Source organism: Drosophila virilis, chromosome 3, assembly GCF_030788295.1.
Source record: "Drosophila virilis strain 15010-1051.87 chromosome 3, Dvir_AGI_RSII-ME, whole genome shotgun sequence".
Lineage (NCBI taxonomy): Eukaryota > Metazoa > Arthropoda > Insecta > Diptera > Drosophilidae > Drosophila > Drosophila virilis.
In genome coordinates, this window is record NC_091545.1 from 17,812,631 (window position 1) to 17,831,274 (window position 18,644).

Consider the following 18,644-nt stretch of genomic DNA (forward strand, 5'->3'; position numbering starts at 1 on the left):
TCGATGGATATATCGCTTGTCTTCCTGTGTATAAGTGTTGGTCTGTTTGTGTGTGTGTGTTGTTATCTGTGGGTGTAATTTTCTCACGGTTCAGTTTTCAGTTACTCGGACCTAAATTGCGTTTGCACATTTCCCTTTCTTATATTTCTTTTTTATTGCCCGCTCGCCTTTTCGCCAACACTTTTGTGGGTGATTACGAGAGAAATAAAAAAAAACACATACACACTCCACAGCACCTGAATAAATATCTTATCAGCGTTTCGTTTCGTTTTTCAGCACTTTATATCACATATTAATTTGATTTCTCAGCTCTTAGTTCTACATTCGCCCTTCTGAGCGCCATAAAGAAGCGTGGGAATGCGCTAAAATTTGTTGCAATTTCGAGCAATTGTTGTTGCTGCTTCCTAAGCAGTTGTTGTTATCGTTGTTGTTGTTGTTGCCGCTGCGGTTTGGCAGTTGACTTTTTATCACTCGCTATCAAGTGCTTGGATTGTTTGCGCTCACTGCAAATAAACATGTGTGGCAAATCTCTTGCCACTAGCCTCTGGGAAATGTCAACAAATTGGAGGCGATAACTATTCATAGGCTGCCATTTTCAAGGTCCAATCGATTTGAGGGCGTTGTTAGAGTAATGAGGAATAAAATAAACTGGTTCAATTTGGGGCTTACGAACAGAGCTTGAACTGTTTTAAAACAAACAAAATATATTAAACTGTCTAGTTGTCACAATCGTCATCTTTTGTAAACGACAGTATCATAAGATATGCAAATTATACTTTAACTTATTTGTATATATTTGAAAAAGTTTTATGAACGATTCCGCTGCCAAATACAGCCTCTGATTATTTTTGGATATTCGCTAATAGTATTCGTTCAAAGTATTTAATCGCATCTTGTATCTATCTGCTGACTCTGGTCAGTTGAACATGCAATAATAAATTAAAATAAAATAATACATAACAAAAATTAATTAAATTATTAATTTTTCTATCGTGTATGATAATCATATTTCTTTGATATGTAAAGAGCTTGATAAATCTAAAGCCAGCCAAGTGGGATTTAGACAATTAATTTCTCGACCGATATCATAAAGCATTATAGGAAGCCTTTTTTATATAGTTGATGGGATTTTCCTGATGTAAAAGGAGGGTAACCAAACTAAGAAACGCCAGAAATATTGAATAATTCTTGAAAATCAAAATGTCATTATAGCAACTACTTGACTGTTGGTATAGATCATATGTATATATGTATATAAATAAATTTATCCTTCATAGGTCGACACATCCTGCTATGCATTATATATGTTATGACAACATGAGAATAGCCGTTACAAGGGGTTGAAGGCCACTAAAACTACCATGACAAATGTGTTCATTCTTATTAAAACTAAAAAGCATGCAACGTGTTTGACAATTACTATCCGTAGCATACTTTTGAGCTGGCAATGATAGCATAGCATACTCTTAGTCTGTTGTCCGTTCCATGGCTGGTTCACCCAAAGCCAGCATTTACAGACAAATTCCAATTGGATAACAATTGTAATCAGTATCAATAACCTCGAAAATCAATTCCTTGGTTTTCTTGTTGCTAAACTATAACAGAACTTACCCATTGAATGTTTGGTCATTTAAAATAATATTGATTTCTAATATAAACACAATTATATAATAAGGCAAAGTTTGGCAAGGTTCGTAAATAATTTCATTCGATTTATTTCTCAAATAATTTGTTTTGAACTATGTAAATCGTTGGGCTCTCTAGTTCACATAATGATCCAAAAAATAGATGTCACGTCAATTTTCCATAGAAATTATGAAATCATTCAATAAAATTCGTGTATTTTTTTAAATTCAATTTTATTTGCAAATTATGCAATTGATGTCATTTTGGATACGTATGTATATATTTGTAATATGTCATGAATAATTGAATAGGGCATAAAAATAGAGAAAATCAATGATATTTTAATAAACGAAAAATATAACAAAACTAACATTTTTTATATATGCGTGTGTGTGTGTGTGTGTTAACTTGCTTAACTGTCTGTCTGTCGGTTTTTGTGTGTAACTAATTTAGTTCAGCTAGGAACTAATTACAACTACTATAACTACGATATATTTTGTTGTCAAAAGATCACTACGTTTACGAAATCACTTCTGGAAGAATTCTCTAACGTTAATGCCACAATTATCGATGATAATGCGGCATCGACTAAATCAAATACTTTGTTTGGATGATGGTAGATTGAAAGGGTGAAGGTTTAAGAAGAAGGTAACTACAACAAAGCTGCCCGTTCTTGGCCTGAATGAAGGTAATGATGCTATGACATTGTTAATTTTCATGGTTTTAGTTTGAAATTTAGATGGGATTGAGTATGTGGTAAGCTGGTGGATTGGGAACGTTGGAGAAAGTGTAGCAGAGGGAGAATCTTATAAAACTTTGGTTAGCCCTAAAATTAGTTAAAAACTTAACTTAGATATCCCTGTGCTTAGAAGAGTTTTATTAAAACTAATTTAAATTAAATTAGCGTAAACTTTTGGGCGGCTGCTCACTGTGCATCGCCCACATGGCCTCCGTTAAACTCAGCCTGAAACTCGCATATGCTCACATATGTGCCCGTTACGAAGCCCACAATGCCAAACAATATCAAACCCGAGTTTTTCCACAACCGCCACTTGAAGCGACCATAGCCAGGATCCTCATTGTACACAGCCAATTCAATAATCGCCGGCACCATCATGCCCAGCGTGCTCAGGCAGACGGCGCCAATGAGCGAGATAAATGGACCCAAATTGGGTAGCGCCACAGCAATGCCACAGCAAAGAATCTGTCAAATTCAAATTGATCAAGAGTTAATTTTTGGTAAAATATCAACAGCAGCATGACTTACCACCAGGCCCACACGCAGTCCATACTCGCTAATGTTTTTGCGCGCAGCAGGAATCTTGTTCTCAATGCCCTTCCACAGGATGCTGACTGGAACATAAAACTGCAGCGTGAAGGTAAAGAATATAGCAATGGCAATCATTAGCTTAACGGATTGTGCCAATCTGTAGAAGAAATAGGAAATGAGTGCTGCTATGCGAGAGATCTTTATGTTGTTGCGGATACTCACTTGTCTTCCAGGGGTAGATTCAGTGTTATGCTTGCCTCGGTGTCGGGGCCATACTTGAGATAGCCAAAGAAGCCGACCAGTGTGTAAAGGCCAATGACCAGGCCCATGCCCAGATTGAGCACCGAGGGGCAGCCAATGAAGTGGTTGGGATTCTTCATGTCGTTTTCCAGAGACATAACTACACCGATGCCTTCCAGGGCAAAAATGACCGTGCCGAAGAACAGAGGCCACTGCACTGGCGAAACCACGCCCGCGCGCTCAGCTGGCGCTGGCAAGTCCGTAAACATATAGACGAACGTTATGACAATGCCCACAAACATCAGAATATTGGCAATCATCGAGAAGGGCGTCAAAAACTTCAGATTGCGCACCAGGCACATGAACACCAAAGGCGCAGACACAATCACAATCCACAAACGCACGCTGAGCACAGTATCCATATAAACGCTGACCACCTGTTGCACATTGGTAGCCACAAACACAAGATAGATGCAGCAGCAACCAAGCAGATCGATCACCAGGAACGTGTTCACCATGAAACGTATGAAGCGGGACCAGCGATTCAGCGAGGGTGGACCATCCAGAAAGGCTTGCTCGGCTACATCTGCGAAGCCCATCATTGGTATTTTGCGACGCCGGCAGAGTATATGCGAGCACTTGACCAGCACGTGTACGCAGTAGGTGCACAAGGTGCCCACGAATAAGGTGGCCACCAGACCAAACCACAGACCGGCATTGGCAAAGGCCATGGGCATGGCCAGAATGCCTGAACCCAGTGAGCCTTTCAACAGATGCACGAAGGTTTCCAAATCACTGCGAAACGAAATGGACTCAAATATTAATAAACATAAACGCAGATAATTCAAATATCGAATAATATCTATAATATGCAAATCGTATCCGGCTGCCAAAAATAAATAAACGCAAACTTAAGTTGCATCCAAATATTTACAAAAAATATAAGAGAGATAATGTATAATAGAGAGAATCTTGGATATATTTTTAGATACACAGGCGGACACACATCACATTATTCCAGCTAATCAGAACACAAAATAATTAATACCAAAATAATTATTTTGTTTAGTAATTCATACGTGAATCCATTCTAAAACGTGCATCAATCCCATTAGATCGAAAATGAAAACAAACAAAAAAAGAATCGAACGTAATTTACAAAAACCCAACTTTTGTTTGCCAGTGCATAACATGGCGCTGTGTCTGCCCCCGCCCTCTCTTTGCGATTCTCACACACATCAACAGACAACGTTACACATTTTGCACTGTAAACGAATCGTGCAGTATTATCTCGACATATGTGTTTTTTTCGTGCTCATTTTCGCATTTTCTTCTTATTCGTTTCTATTTGCGAATCTACTTTATTTTTAGTGTGAAAGCTTTTCAGCAAAAGTCCAAGGACAATGTCAATAAAATTGCAAATGTATTTCCGTTTTTTTTTTTTCATTTTCATTAAAATTACAACAAAGGCGGCCAGAGAAATCAAAGTCTAGGCAAAGTTCAATGACGTTAATTAATTAGTTAGTCATTGATTTATCTTAAACAGCGTGCAGTTTGGGCAACTATCAGCTGTTTATATAAGATAATTCGAGAACGAACTATGCCAATGTGGTCACAGGCATTAAATGCGTTATCCAACCCTATACTTTATTGTAAGAATATAAGGAAAATATAGTTTCAATTTAAAGGATGTCGTATCCTTCGATGTTGCATGTCCTAACCCGAATATCATATAGATATATCTATCGGGCTTTCTCACTGTCGTTACGCTTAATTGATCGTTAATACTTACGATGTTGGGTGCTCCACTTTGCGGTGCTCGAAGGGATTATAGTGGCCATCCTCGCCATCATCGCCTCCTTTTTTGCGCGTCAACACCAATGGGAGCGTGGAACCAGCCGCCTGCTGGACTGGCACGTCGGCCATGTCCGAGCGTATAAATCTATCCGAGGATGAATACATTTCAAACATTGTAGTTGAGGAATTGTTATCGATATTTTTGTACATTTTGCGCAACGCATGCACAAATTATCTTGTGGTTAAAATATTTGATTCGTATGCGCGCTATAGCTACGTCGGCTACGGCATCGAAAACTAAAATGAAAGGCACTCACTTGGGCTGGCTTATGCTCGCATTGTTCCTGCTGCCATTTTTCTTCTCGCTGTCGTAGACCGTCACAACCGTCGGAATTTTCTGCAAAAGAGATCGTTGAGTGTTAGGCAATTGACTGAGAAATCGATAAGGTGCATTTGCAAGCAAAATGCAGAGCGCAGAAGAGCACGCGCACTTATGTAAAACAGCCAGCTGGCTGATCGAGAGCTGCAGCTATGCCAAAAATTATTTACGTTGTTCTGAGCAAGATCAGTTCAGTTTATGGCCAGCGTGGGACGCTGAGCGAGCTTCAATGGTTACTTGTTGCTGGATTTGCAGTCACATGACCTTGACAAACACTATGCGCAATGTCAAATTTGAATGTGCATCAGCAGACACGAGTGGATCGAGCAATTTGAGTAATTCTTGTCTTGTTGTGCTGGTAAACAGAACGCCCGACAATGCAGCGTATAGAGACATTTTTTGGCAACACGCGCCGTATGCGCATTATTCAAGTTCAATAGTCAAACTATTATGCGGAAGAAGAACGTTGCGTTCACACACACAGCATGCCTATGGACTCAGTCGCACCTGCTGATCCAAGCTGGCGCCGCTCAACGATGTGGTCATTAATGCAGCACCGCTCGATGGTGCCGGCGGTGGACCGCCCCGTTTTAGAGACATCTTCAATCTGTGGCGACTGAGTGCTGCGCTGGATAAACGCGTCTCGCGTAACCTGGGGCCAAAGCTGCTCAGCTCGTGCTCTTGCTGCTGCGGTTGCTGCTGCTGCTGCTGCGGCTTCGGCTGACGCGGAGGCAATGGCGGCTTTCCGGCGGTGGCGTTCAGCTTGAAGGCGTTACGCTTCTCGTTGTCAAGATCAAGATAAAGTTCAAGCACAATTTTTTCAACGACATGCGCGACGTTTACAACACGTGCAATTCCAGTGGGACACAATACAAATCTGTTCGCGTCCACGGTCAATGTCGTCCGCTTATATGCACTTTTGTGGCCAAAATGAAAAGCGACAACTACAGCAGCCACAGCCGACACACTCAGAGAGTGGTCTGCGATCTTTTGCAAATAGCTTCAAAAATAAATAGTAGTCACACGGGACACGGACGCACACAAAAGCAGAACAAGCTGCAACAGAAAGGGGCGCCTTTTCAGAACTGAGCAGCTATTTAGTGACGGGTTTTTTCAGAACGAGATTTTTCGGCATCTATAGTTCTAACTATATAGATACATTGTTTGGGGTGCAGCAGCATTCAAAATACTCGTAAATGCCGTCATCAACTGCTTGGACTACAGCTATTGTTTCCTATATATTCACACGTGCGCCGAGAGAGAGAGAGGTGCGCGCGGCTATTAAAAAAAAAAAAGCACAATCTCAACGAGTGCTCCCACATATAAATTGATCAAAATCAGTGCGACGCCGTAAGCGACATGATACGACTATGCCATTTGCGACGTAAATAAAAATAATGAGGAAACTGTAAATTTGCGCAAAATATGTGCGAAAAATATTTACGGTTGCAACAACAACAGCGACATAGACCTTAATTTCTGCTTTATAAATCTCTTTTTGTTTGATTATTTGTTTTCAAGGGGTAAATATGTTTAATTTAATTTTTTGGACAGCGATTTGAATTTATTAGAAAATTACACCATAAATTAACAATCTACTCAATTTGTTTGTACTAGCAAGACTTAAGCAAAAAAAAATTTATTTTTTTAAATTTGTTTTTCTGTTATCTACGAGATAAACGCACAAAATTCAAACAGCAAGAGACCACAATGCGTATACTTATTGTGGGCTCACAGCTCCATCTATGAACAAAAACTGCAAGCGCACACTTAACTGCGGCGAATGCAACACAGCGGCGCCGCAAATTAGGCAACGAATTTATCAGCAGATGACAAACAATGCGGCGAAATCAAACGGCTGTATAAATTACAAAGAATTATTAACAATAATTTTTCATGAAAAACTGGGTTTCTCGGTTTTTTATAAAACAACTACAAAAAATTAAACCAGCGACGTGATACAAAACGCCGTATGCTTATTGTGGGAATGTGTTGCTAGCGACATCTATAAAATATACACATAAGCTATTTCAAATGTAACACAGTTGACAGCAGCGAGTGCCATATAATTGCGCGGCGAATTTAGCCACGAATAAATTCATTGACTAAGTGAAAGACAATGTGAAAAATTCAAACTGATACATAGTAAATAATTAAAAGACGTTATTGAAAAAAAAAACAACAATTTTTTAAGTTATTTCTTATATATATACATAAATTTCAAGAAACAGCATTATATGACAGCAGGTGCTTATTGTCTGCTTGTAATGCTAGCGTCATCTATGAAAATTTACCGCAAACTGCTACGAGCGCGCAAAACTCGACAGCGGCAAATCAAATTCAACTTTTAAATATTTTATTGTTTTTTTTTTTTTTAAATTTGTTTTTTATCAAAGCGACAGAAAATAGTAAATTAAGCAACTGAGGCTCAGACAATTTTGAATCCGCTTAAATATTAATATTTATATAATTCTACCGCTGTTTTATGAATGAAAACACTGGACATTTGACTTATTTCCAAGCTAATAAATCACTGTGTACTCTCGCAATTCGATGATTGAGATGTAGGTCCTTTTTTATTTTTTATAAAATTTATAACTAAATTATTGCTGTTATGCAAAGAATATTCTTATAAAATTGTTATCATTATATTCACGGCCAATTGGCGTGATAGAACAGCTTTGGCATATGCCAAAAGGGAACTTTAAAGTTGTACGCTTCAGTTGACGTTAGTTATGGACCACAGACAATTAAATGCAAACGCGCAAATGCATAAACAAACAATACCAAACACAAACAAATATATTCGCTGAGAATGTCCGAAACTCAGAAACAAAAGAATCCCATAGTTTCTCAGTCGCATCATTTCAGAAACCGAATATACCTTATGGAGTGTTTAAGTACAGAGCATTAAAATTGCATACAATCATCGCTTCATATGGCAATTTCGTACTAAAAATAGTTTACGCAATAATAAGACAGCTGGGCTAACAGAAATTCAACTGCATTGGAGCGCCAGTTTTTATCTCAATCAGTCAGTCAATCAGTCAATCATTCAATTGTTTTGTCGCGTGCAACATTACCAGTCGAAAACTATTTACAGTGTACAGCAATAATAACAAAAACAAAAATAAATACATATTTGTATTGCGCTTGCATTTATTTTCCGCTTTCAGTGTGTAGGGTGTGCTTTGTGGGGAGCTCTAGAATTTGTACCCGCATTCAAATGGCGTCAACAGCTACCCAAACAGCGAGTTTGTGAAAAGAGTGCAAAAAATACAACTCGAAACATGTGCTCTAAAGACTAACGACTGATATGGAGCTTGAAAGCGAACTGCAAACAAATTGCAAGCGCTGAGAGCGGAGCGATCAACACGTGTCGTTGGTGCGGTTCAAGTTCAATATGGTCAGAATTGCCATTAGCATTGCAAACTATGGCAAATTAGGAACTGAAGAGGCCTTCATATGGCGTAGTGCTATATCCAGATGAACATGGAGCGTAGCAGGGCTTCGACTTCGAGTTGACTTGAAATATAAGAACTTCCTTCCACTTTATGCATCAGTTACGCTTTTTCTTCAGTAACTTCGATGTGTATAGATCGATTTTAATAGCACACAGTACTGTGTTAATACCATTTTTAGGCCTAGAGTTATGCGATCTATAGTTGTCGATATATTGGAAATCAAATGATTTTTCGCATTTTATATTTCTTGGATCTTCAATGAGAGATCGACTTGTTTATACAGCCAGACAGGCAGAATATATATACTTTAGAAGGCAAGTTCTTACTTTACATACCTTTGCTGAAAATCATGATACCCGGTCTTAAATTTGTAGGTGAAGAAACTTAATAAAGAATCTTCACAATTATTTGCAAAGTGATTTAGTTGTTACCCATGGAGATAACTGTGTTATTATAGATATAGACACATACATTGTATAAGCGCTATGTTATAATAGCTATATAGATATATAGTTATACCCGTTGTATAAACATGCAATCAGAAAGGCTTGCAATGGGTGGCTTGACTGTATTGAGTATACATTATGTAAGACTCATTCTACAACAAACATTCATGCCGTTTCCGGCCCGAATATACCCTACTACACAGTCGCACCTTTGGGAAATGTTTTTAAATCTTTATTGCTAACTATTAAAAAACTTTCCGGTTGTCGAATTTATTAATTTGACAACAATATGCATAAAAAAGCTGACTAATGCATAAATAGTTATATACGTTATCGATCATCATGAGTATCTACACATACGACTGACAAAGTTGGTAATTCATGAAATCTAATCAATATTGGATACAACTTTGCTTTTAGCTTGTATCAGGTAGCTCACAACGTTTGCATTTCGATAACGATAACAAATGCTTAAAGACCTAGACCTAGATAAGCGGCCGCGTGGACAAAAATATTTGCAACACAAAAATCTCGGTGTAATCTAGAAACGTGATGTTACAAAATTTGCGCGCCAATACATTAGCAATAATTTGTATAAAGTGTTCTGCCGCTTTTTCTGGAATGACAAAAAAGCCCGTACTCAACCCTTGCACATACCCCTCCCCTTTAAAACGCAATGACTAAGTTAGAAATTCGCACATTCGCAGGCGTACAACACAGGCAGTTACATGCCTTCATGTGCATTTCTAATTATAACAGTCATGCCAGCTCCATAGTACTAGAGTTCTATAGCTCTACGGGCTCTCCATAGTTTTTTTGCTGCATGCCATTGAACTTACATAAGCGAGTGGAGCAGAAACAGAAGCAGCAGGGAAATGAAATCGAAAACGGCAATAGCAGCACAAAGCAACGACAACAACAACAGCAGCAACAACAAAAAGGCAACAAATTGTAGTGGAAAATTTTTACAAAACTGGCTAAAATGCAAGCAACGAAATGTGCATCACGTGGCCCCCAGCACACCGCTGAGCGGGGAAAAGTCGCTGAGCTCAGCAGAGGCAGCTCATTTCTAGCGAAAAACTGTCAGCAATCAGTAAATGCAAACACGTCGATTTATGGCTTGGCCTGTTCCCCCAAAAATGTCATACGGGGCGTATGGCATCTGAAAAAAACGCATTAAGGCGCCAACTATTGCCAGATAAGATAGCAAATGGGCCACATATAGTGCATGTGCCATACGACAGCATTTACGTATGGCATAAGATTTCAATATGACAACCAGAACAGGCACCAATCAGAGATATTGAGCATTGCCAATTGAAACTGTTTCAATGTGCATGAATCGAACGCAAATCCCAGAAATTGGAGAGCCAATCGAATGCTCAGTTTACCTGATGCCAGAAAAAAATGTGTTGCAGTCAGGTTTCAGGTGCAGCGGCACTGATGCAATGATGGCTCATGCTTGCCATAGAGAGAGAATCAATAGAATAAAGAGTGTGCGGCGGTACGCAACGCCAATAATTGCATTACAATAGCTGGCGAGAGTTTGGTCACACTTCCAGAGTGCGACATGAATGCTTATGGCATGGAAAATTACCAAATGCGATCGAATTTTGCGCTGTGCCATTTAAAGAAAAGCAACGCAGCAAATTCATCGATGGCGCTTGCGCAGCAGTAGCACGGCTGAACGACTTTAAAGAGCGACTGTGCGACCGAGGGACAGACGAACGATCAGACGGACAGTCAGACAGTCGGTCAGACAAGTCAAAGTACAACATTCCATAATTTTTGTGCATATTGCCACGAAATTGTAAACGCTCTGCTCAGAAAAAATGTAAACCCTGAAAAATGCTGACGCAGTAGGTAGACGAAAGACGACGTCGGCAACTGCGGGCCATAGGCGGTCTGTTGTGTGCCCTACTTCGTCCCCTATCAAGTGCCCGCACCGAATTCGAATCCCAGCCAGGCAAACATAAAAGTGCAAGGCGCTCTCGCACAGGCTGTGAGTGGAAATTTCCACTGCTCATAAACAACAACAACAACAACAACAACAGCAAGAAAAGTTGCTCTAGGGGCGAGGGTGAAAATATGTCTATATGTTTCTCATAGCAGCAACAATAACAGGCACACACAAAACCGAAACAAAAACATCCCCGAAATTAGACTTCAGTTTTGGAACTCCTTAATTTGTTATCATATCAAACAGAGTAAATGATATTTGCATGCGCCAATTTGACCAAAAGTCGATCAATCAAATGGGATCAAGGGATTCGTAGAGAGTAAAGAGCTAACATTTAGATGAGCTGATATAAAGACATTTGATTGAGTGTGTCACATGTAGATGATTCACTGAGTCGGGGAATCAAATAAGACCTATTTATGGATAACAAAAGTTAACAGGAATTGGTTATAAATTTGATATGTAGGTAATGTTCAGTTAGTTATTAGGCAAATGTCTAACAATCAGTTCATCTGACCTTGAAGGGCAGCTCTCAGCTGATTAGACCGAATATATCTAATAAGATCGAAACTGTCAATATAGAAAATATTTATGGAAATTTTCTTTGAGCTTAGACAAATCGATGTGGACTGCAAATTTCTATCCAGTGCATAGCATTAACCTCCTCTGAAGAGGAATAACGAATTGCTAATTAGCATTAGCTCGGAACGGGGTCTACCATATACCTTAATGGGCAGGGTGGCTACTTACGGTATATTCCGCCGGTGCCAGCGGCGTGCGTGAATCGCTTTTGTGAAAACTCATTTTCACCGAAGCGAAAATCCCGGAGGTGGTGGTGTTATCCTGTCGGCAATGGCAACTGTCGCGCGCTTAACGTATTTTGTAAACTCTCGGTCAACGCGTTGCGGCGCGTTTTCCAGCAATTTCCAAACACTTTTTACAATACAAAATAGAATTTAATGGGGGAAATTTAATGCAAAAATTGAGACTTGATTTTTATTAATTTTGTATAAAGATAAAATGCAATATTACTAATGCAATTCTCAACGACTTGCGACCGGTCAGGTTTTGAAAAATTCAACGTATTCAACGTAATATTTTTTTATATTTGAATTTCTTGTTCTTGTTAGCTGTCGAGGGAAATTTAAAACGTTGCCAAGACGTTTCAAAGAAAATTTAAAAGTTCTAACAACCGCACAGTTTGACAAACAGAACAAGAATGCCAACCTTCGCGTAAAAACGAGCGAGTAAAACACCCGATTTGACAATTTGACGTGCAACGGCAAACGGCAGAGAGAGAGAGAGAGAGAGAGAGGGAAAGAGTGAGACAGAGAAAGAGAGAGCGTGAGAGCGAGAGAAAAGAGAATGTGTGGCAGAGAGCGGAGAGCCCGTGTCTAGTTCCGCGTTTGATAATGAAAAGTGCAAACTTGCAACGAAAGAAAAGGAAACTTGTTCGGCTCTCATATATGGGCGTTCCGGGGACTATCCAATAATTCCACTTTAAAATCAGTTCCGCTGCACTTGGACTTATTTGGCATATGAGTCACGCGCTCTCTAGTTTTCCAAAGAGCACACATTTCAGATAGTAAAAACAATCCGAATCAGTTATTAAACAAATCTGAACTAGTCAAACCTAAGTGTAGACTGCCAATACCCTGCAATAGCCCGGAAGCTAAAACCGATTATTATACTGAATGTAATATAATACACATTTCAAAGCTCATTACAAAATGTTTACCCAATCAATAAATACCGATAATTGTTAACGTTAAACTAAATGCTAAGTAAATAGACAGACAAGATTGCAAAGTAAGAGAGAGAGAGAGAGAGAGGGAGAGAGAGACTGTTAAGACTACACAGTAAAATATTAGCCATAACTGTCTTTTTAAGCAGCCTTCTATTATTTATATCATGAAAAATATTACTAGAAATATTGTACAGCATTCTTAGTACACCTTCTGAGCCTCTCTCGTCATAGGGTATAACTAATATGCAGACATTGCAGATAAGGCCATTCGATACACGGAAAAGTCTCAACAATATGCATGGCAAATAATGCGCTAATTAATTAGCGATGGCGTTAGATAAGACAAGGCCCAAAACAACAAAAATAAAATAAAATAAAAGAAATAGGAACGTCGCACATCCACACGATATACGTCAAAGGGTGCTCACCAAGGGAGCGAATCAATATACAACTGCGCAAAACTGTGTGTGGAACGTCATGAAGTTGGATTCTCAGCTCTGAAATTGTGCAAAAACAGAAGAGTTTCATATAGCTCGCTCAATTAGCTGGCAATTAAATTGTGTGACGTTTACCCCAAGCAAATTATTGGCAATTGATTGCCGAAAATTTATAAAAAAAAAAGCAATGCAAGGGCCGGCCATCCAGACATTCAAGGCAGAATATATGTATATAAATAGAATTGAATACGTTTTCGTATGTTAATCGAAATGTGTGCATGAAACAAGTGCAAATTTGAATCAATTTATGTAGGTTCTTTGCGGCGCATTTATTTATGTGTAACTCGAAACGTGCCAGCTGCGTCGGGAACGTTGCAAATATTGAACTGATATCCAACTCGTCTAACGTTTAACCAGTGCAAAGCGGTTCGATTTGAGCATATGGAAACTTTTGTGATTTGTATTTATTATTTATCATTTTCCAAGTAAAAGTCAATTGAAAATACGAAATCGGTTCAACTTGACCGAGCTTAGGCCTTTAAAAAGGAATATCATTGAGAGAGCGGATTAGATAAAAACGACATTGAATTTAACTGAACTCTTGTCGTTGCATTAATAAAATTCACAAAGCAAAAATATATATATTTGTTACTTCAAGGGTTGGAAAATGTTGTAGCGCGAAAGTTAAATATTTGTCCGATCAACATTGGACATAATTTTTTAAGCTCTTCCCACAAAACAGCCCAATAGGAAGAACCACCCCAAAGTCGATTGTTTTTTAAACTTTTTGTTTTAATTCGATTCGTTTAAAGCTAATTTTAAGTTTTGAATTAAAAGTTTAAGATATAGTACGTCCCTAAATTCAAGTCAACTTAATTGTAAACACAATTGTTTGTAACAATTCCCAAATACGAACTATATTTTTTCGAAGACTTGAACTAATGTGCCACCTTTTTCAAATATCCGTTACACATTCATTTGTTAAGCACAATAATATTGCATACTTTGGTGCGCAGTGGCAACCAGCGCCACCTGCCGCTTACTATTGGCAACCCGTACGAAGTAAAGCAACGTTTGCACTCGTCAAAATTGAGGCACTTAACGAAGTCGAAAAGTGCGCCACTTTGGCTGTACATTGCGCATACGCCCCTCAATACATGAGATGTGTGTTTTGAATGCGAATTATTTTTGCCTAAAAAATATGCTTAAAATTGGCTTGATTTTTGTGACCTCTGCAGCGATTTAAGCACATTTTAGCTACTTCACTTATGGAAAAAAATAACGACAGAAACAAGTTGACATACTTGTAGAATAAATCAAAATCAAGTCGTACTTGAGTGCTTATTTACAGCAATTCGTATCAAGTAAAATTAAAATTGTGGCTGCGTGCAAATTAGTTTTAAGTTGAGCTGAAATTTAAGAAATTTGCATACAGAACAGTCGGACGCATATAAATGCATTCTAAATTTAATCCGACAACCGGTTGTGCACATTTGCCACGATCATTTACAAAATTATATTTTTTTTAACGAGCACAAAAGAGTATTCGAGGAGAGTTCTCAATGTAAATACTTAAGTTTCAATAAACAAAAATGTTCTTATTAATTATCAACAGCAACGTATTACCTAAGACACGTAGCACTTATGTATGCAAAACACGCGTGCCATGTGCGAAACGGATTCACATTTAATGCACAACACAATTAGTCAAACACATTTCCATAAATTGATGACGTATTTAAAAAAAAAAACCACCACACACTGTTTTCAATGGGTTTAACCCGCAAGCTGTTGACCATCATTTAAAACACACTATCCTGCTGTGCATTTCAAATAAAGGTTACCGATCGTTGACTCAGAATTTATGTTTTCACAGTCAATAACATCCTTCACATTGCTTTCAAATCTCACCTCACCATCAGCTGACATTTTGATATATTATGTCCTATGAGCCTGCTTGCTTCCAATCGTCACAATGCGTTGAGTTCGAGAATCGCTGCAGAACTAATTCCTGGTCGGCACTTTCACTCGCGAAGTAATATTGGTCAGTCGCATATCTGTGTGCGCTATTATCCGCAATTGACGATCATCAGAGTACAAAGTGCTTGGCAACTTCAATGACGAGCTTAGTTCATTGGTATTATCATTAATTAAGCAATTTCGCTATCTTAACGCTTACAGACAGAACTCTATGCATGTTTGTACCGTCGATAAAGCAGCCAACACTAAAGATCACAAGCGCCGGTGTTTGGCATGCGGCAAGGCTCGTCGGGCCAATAAAAAGAAGAAAATAGCTAACCGTGCACCACATGTTTGTTTAATTAAAAATCAATGTATTCCCATAAACTGATTAGCCCATTTTTAGCCATTTTTAACCATTATCAGTTATCCAATTTTAAATATGACTACAAATAAAATTGTGATTCATGATGCTGAATCATGGCATTGAACTATAAATAACCTTATATACATAATTCAAAGTATTTGAAAAGTCAATACTCAAATAATGTCTAGCTGCAGCTAGAATAATTAAAAATTAGAAGTGACCAACAGCTGCCATAATAAATACTGGTATTTTACGAAATTTTATTTAGAGAGAAGTTGTGGTGTTTTTTTTTTTTTTTACTTTAAGGAAGTAAAATGCTGTGCTAATTTCCATAATTACTGCTTGTCACAACCAGAGCAAGCTTATGAGAAATAAATAATTGACTCTGTCTGGACAACCCCTTCGTGCAGTCACCCTCAAGGCGCTGAGAAGTTTTTAATAAGCATACAACACTTTACACAATCGCAATCTCCAGAGCATATGTTTAATAACATTATTGCTAATAACGACTTATCAATTATATTTTGTCCTACCTTTAGTTGAGTCATTTTATTAATCCATTCAAAGTACTTGAAGGTAGCGACGCTGTTGGGTAATCAGGCTGTAGAATACTGTTTTGCTACTGCCACTTCTGGGCATCATATAAGCTGCCATTAGGCAGTTCAAATAACGTGAGCTGATAAGAGATACAACTGAAATGTCGTTACCATTGTTTACTGTCAGTTAACTGACGCCTCTCTGGCCCAGACGAATTATATTCAAACTTACACTGTTTGCCAGCCAAGTATTTTGTGTTTGTGCATTCGACTGTTGCCAGTCAAGTAAATTGCAAATGAAAGGACTCACAGATTCATTATCATTTTCATTGATTTATATATGCCTAATACAAATTTAATCATGTCAAAGCTGGGCACACGACATTCTTGGTTTTGATTAGCTCACAATCAGCATTGATATACAATTACCAATTCATAAATATGTCGCGCACAATCGACCACCTAATAGCGAACACTGATAAAACTGCTGTGTATCACAATTTTTGGGGAGTATCTTGGCACTTACAGTTCCATTATTGTGTTCGGTAGCTGATCCACTAATCGTAGCCAGCGTCATTTTTATTGACGTTCCTTTTGCACTTTGAATTCGAAAAACAATTAAATTAAGTATACTGCTTGGTGTGGCGACTGTTTGTTGTTTATGGGACGATTGGCGTGCACCGAATAAAAGCGCAAATCTTACAATACATTCCGTTTAAATGCAATGTTAATACCAGTGTGCTCAACAATTAAACAATCAAAAGCACTCAAAACTCGCTCGCAGCTCGAGTGAGTTATACATAGGCAGCCTGGCTGTCCCACATATTCGAATTTTGTTTTGAGTCTGAGATCATGCGGAATATACATAAAATGCCTGGCAATGGCTACGGCTTAACATTAACATTGAAATTACACTTGCCAGCCAAATGGCAATACTTGTCTGGTTTGCCACAATTTTTGTTGTTGCTGTTGTTGTTGTTGTTGTTTTTTGAACTTTATTTTTGCTCTTATTGCAATAGTCTCAGACAGACAGCGAAACGTGCGAATCGACTCAAAAAATCCGGCAAAGTTTCTTAACTACTCAGCTGATAAAATGGAGATAATTGTGTAGGCCAGCTAAAGCAGCGATTACCCATTGCTTATCTGGGGTGTTAAATAATAATTAACTATCTAAAAATTTTCACTCAGATTAGTTGGAGTCGTTTCTCATTCTGTTGCTCTTGGCACGCGGCTGCAAAGATTAAACCAACTAATTTAAAAGTAACATTCGTGCTAAACGTGCAATTGGTCAGAGACGAGCATGCCAAAAATGCCTATAACTTAGCTATTGTTAAAATTTGAGGCATGCCCAGAAGTCAAACAAAATATTAAAATGAAAATGGAATAACTATTATTAAAATTACTTCATTCAAAAGGCGTAATTAAATTTAAAATATGTAGTATTTGATTTTCTTCTTTCCAGAATCCAACTGATATTCAGCCCATGTGCCGCAGATGTTAAATCAAAATAGTACTTTAAAACAATGCAGCTCTCAATTCTCATTTCCTTTAATTGTGATTTTGGAGCGGGAGCATCAAATAAATCAAAATCACCCAGTTTTACAGTATACGGTAAACCGAAAAGCGCTATGCGCAATTTTTTATTCATATTTTTTTCAGTTGCACGCTAAATTTCTATTAAATATATAATACGTAAAATAGTTGAGATATGAGTGCGCCACAAATTGACAATAACAAGGTAATCATTCAATTAGGCCAGCTTATAAAACCACTTGCATATGGCAGATGAGCCAAGGGTGGCCAACAGCAAGATTTCAATATCACAATAATGGAAACAAAGAAGCATGCACCAAAATTAGCCACACAACACTCTCTTCAATATAATGAAACAAATATTTATATTTAATATATTACACAATTGTTTACTTGTACTTGAACACGCTGGCGACCCCTCACTAAGGCCAAAGGGCAACTTTGCCACGGTTCTAATTTTAAGCCCGTGTCCCAAGTAAACGACGCATGTTTATTGTAACAGAGCACAAGTTCATGGCGAAAACAATTTTCAATTATGTACTTATTTCCATTTAAATGGAGATGGGATTTTTTATTTTTCTTTCTTTTTTTTTTATTTTTTATTTCTATATATTTATGGCTAGCATCACAACCAAATCAGCGCCAATTACAATGTGGCTGGTGTTGTGCATGTTTTTCATATTTACTCGATTTTCGCGTGTAATTATTAGTTGTAATTCATATTTATTTGGTTTTTTGCATGCCACCCTGCAAATTAAATCTAAAAATGGCTTAATTAGCGTGTGTTTTAAGCGAACCCAATGATTGCTCCATTTACGTTTCGGTTAAAAGGTTTTTTTTCCCCTCTTTGATAATGCTGATTAAAGTGGTTGAAAAATATGTT

At 38.1% G+C, this 18,644-nt stretch overlaps 1 protein-coding gene across 3 annotated transcripts; it reads right to left on the bottom strand.

Annotated features, from left to right (window-relative positions):
- Window positions 1–1,887: 1,887 nt before the first annotated feature.
- On the bottom strand, window positions 1,888–16,884 carry LOC6623601 (proton-coupled amino acid transporter-like protein CG1139). Of its 3 annotated transcripts, none has more exons than XM_015175111.3 (6): window positions 16,755–16,884; window positions 5,251–5,330; window positions 4,929–5,078; window positions 3,119–3,931; window positions 2,894–3,053; window positions 1,888–2,830 (listed from the first exon to the last, which is right to left on the bottom strand). In XM_015175111.3, the coding sequence occupies exons 1-6, from the start codon at window positions 16,803–16,805 to the stop codon at window positions 2,552–2,554; spliced, it is 1,533 nt and encodes a 510-aa protein (XP_015030597.1). In that variant the 5' UTR covers window positions 16,806–16,884; the 3' UTR covers window positions 1,888–2,551. The 3 variants fall into 3 exon arrangements, with proteins under 3 accessions (XP_015030597.1, XP_015030596.1, XP_002047799.2); XM_015175110.3 differs by lacking the exon at window positions 16,755–16,884 and adding an exon at window positions 11,933–12,394; XM_002047763.4 differs by lacking the exon at window positions 16,755–16,884 and adding an exon at window positions 5,820–6,199.
- Window positions 16,885–18,644: the final 1,760 nt, after the last annotated feature.

Bases quoted from the DNA above. Each gene is read 5' to 3' on its own strand.
- LOC6623601 (XM_002047763.4), bottom strand. From the start codon at position 5,912: ATGTCTCTAAAACGGGGCGGTCCACCGCCGGCACCATCGAGCGGTGCT. The intron at 3,054-3,118 runs GTGAGTATCCGC...TTTCTTCTACAG, and splicing joins AATCTACCCCTGGAAGACAA to ATTGGCACAATCCGTTAAGC. The intron at 2,831-2,893 runs GTAAGTCATGCT...TGAATTTGACAG, and splicing joins GACTGCGTGTGGGCCTGGTG to ATTCTTTGCTGTGGCATTGC.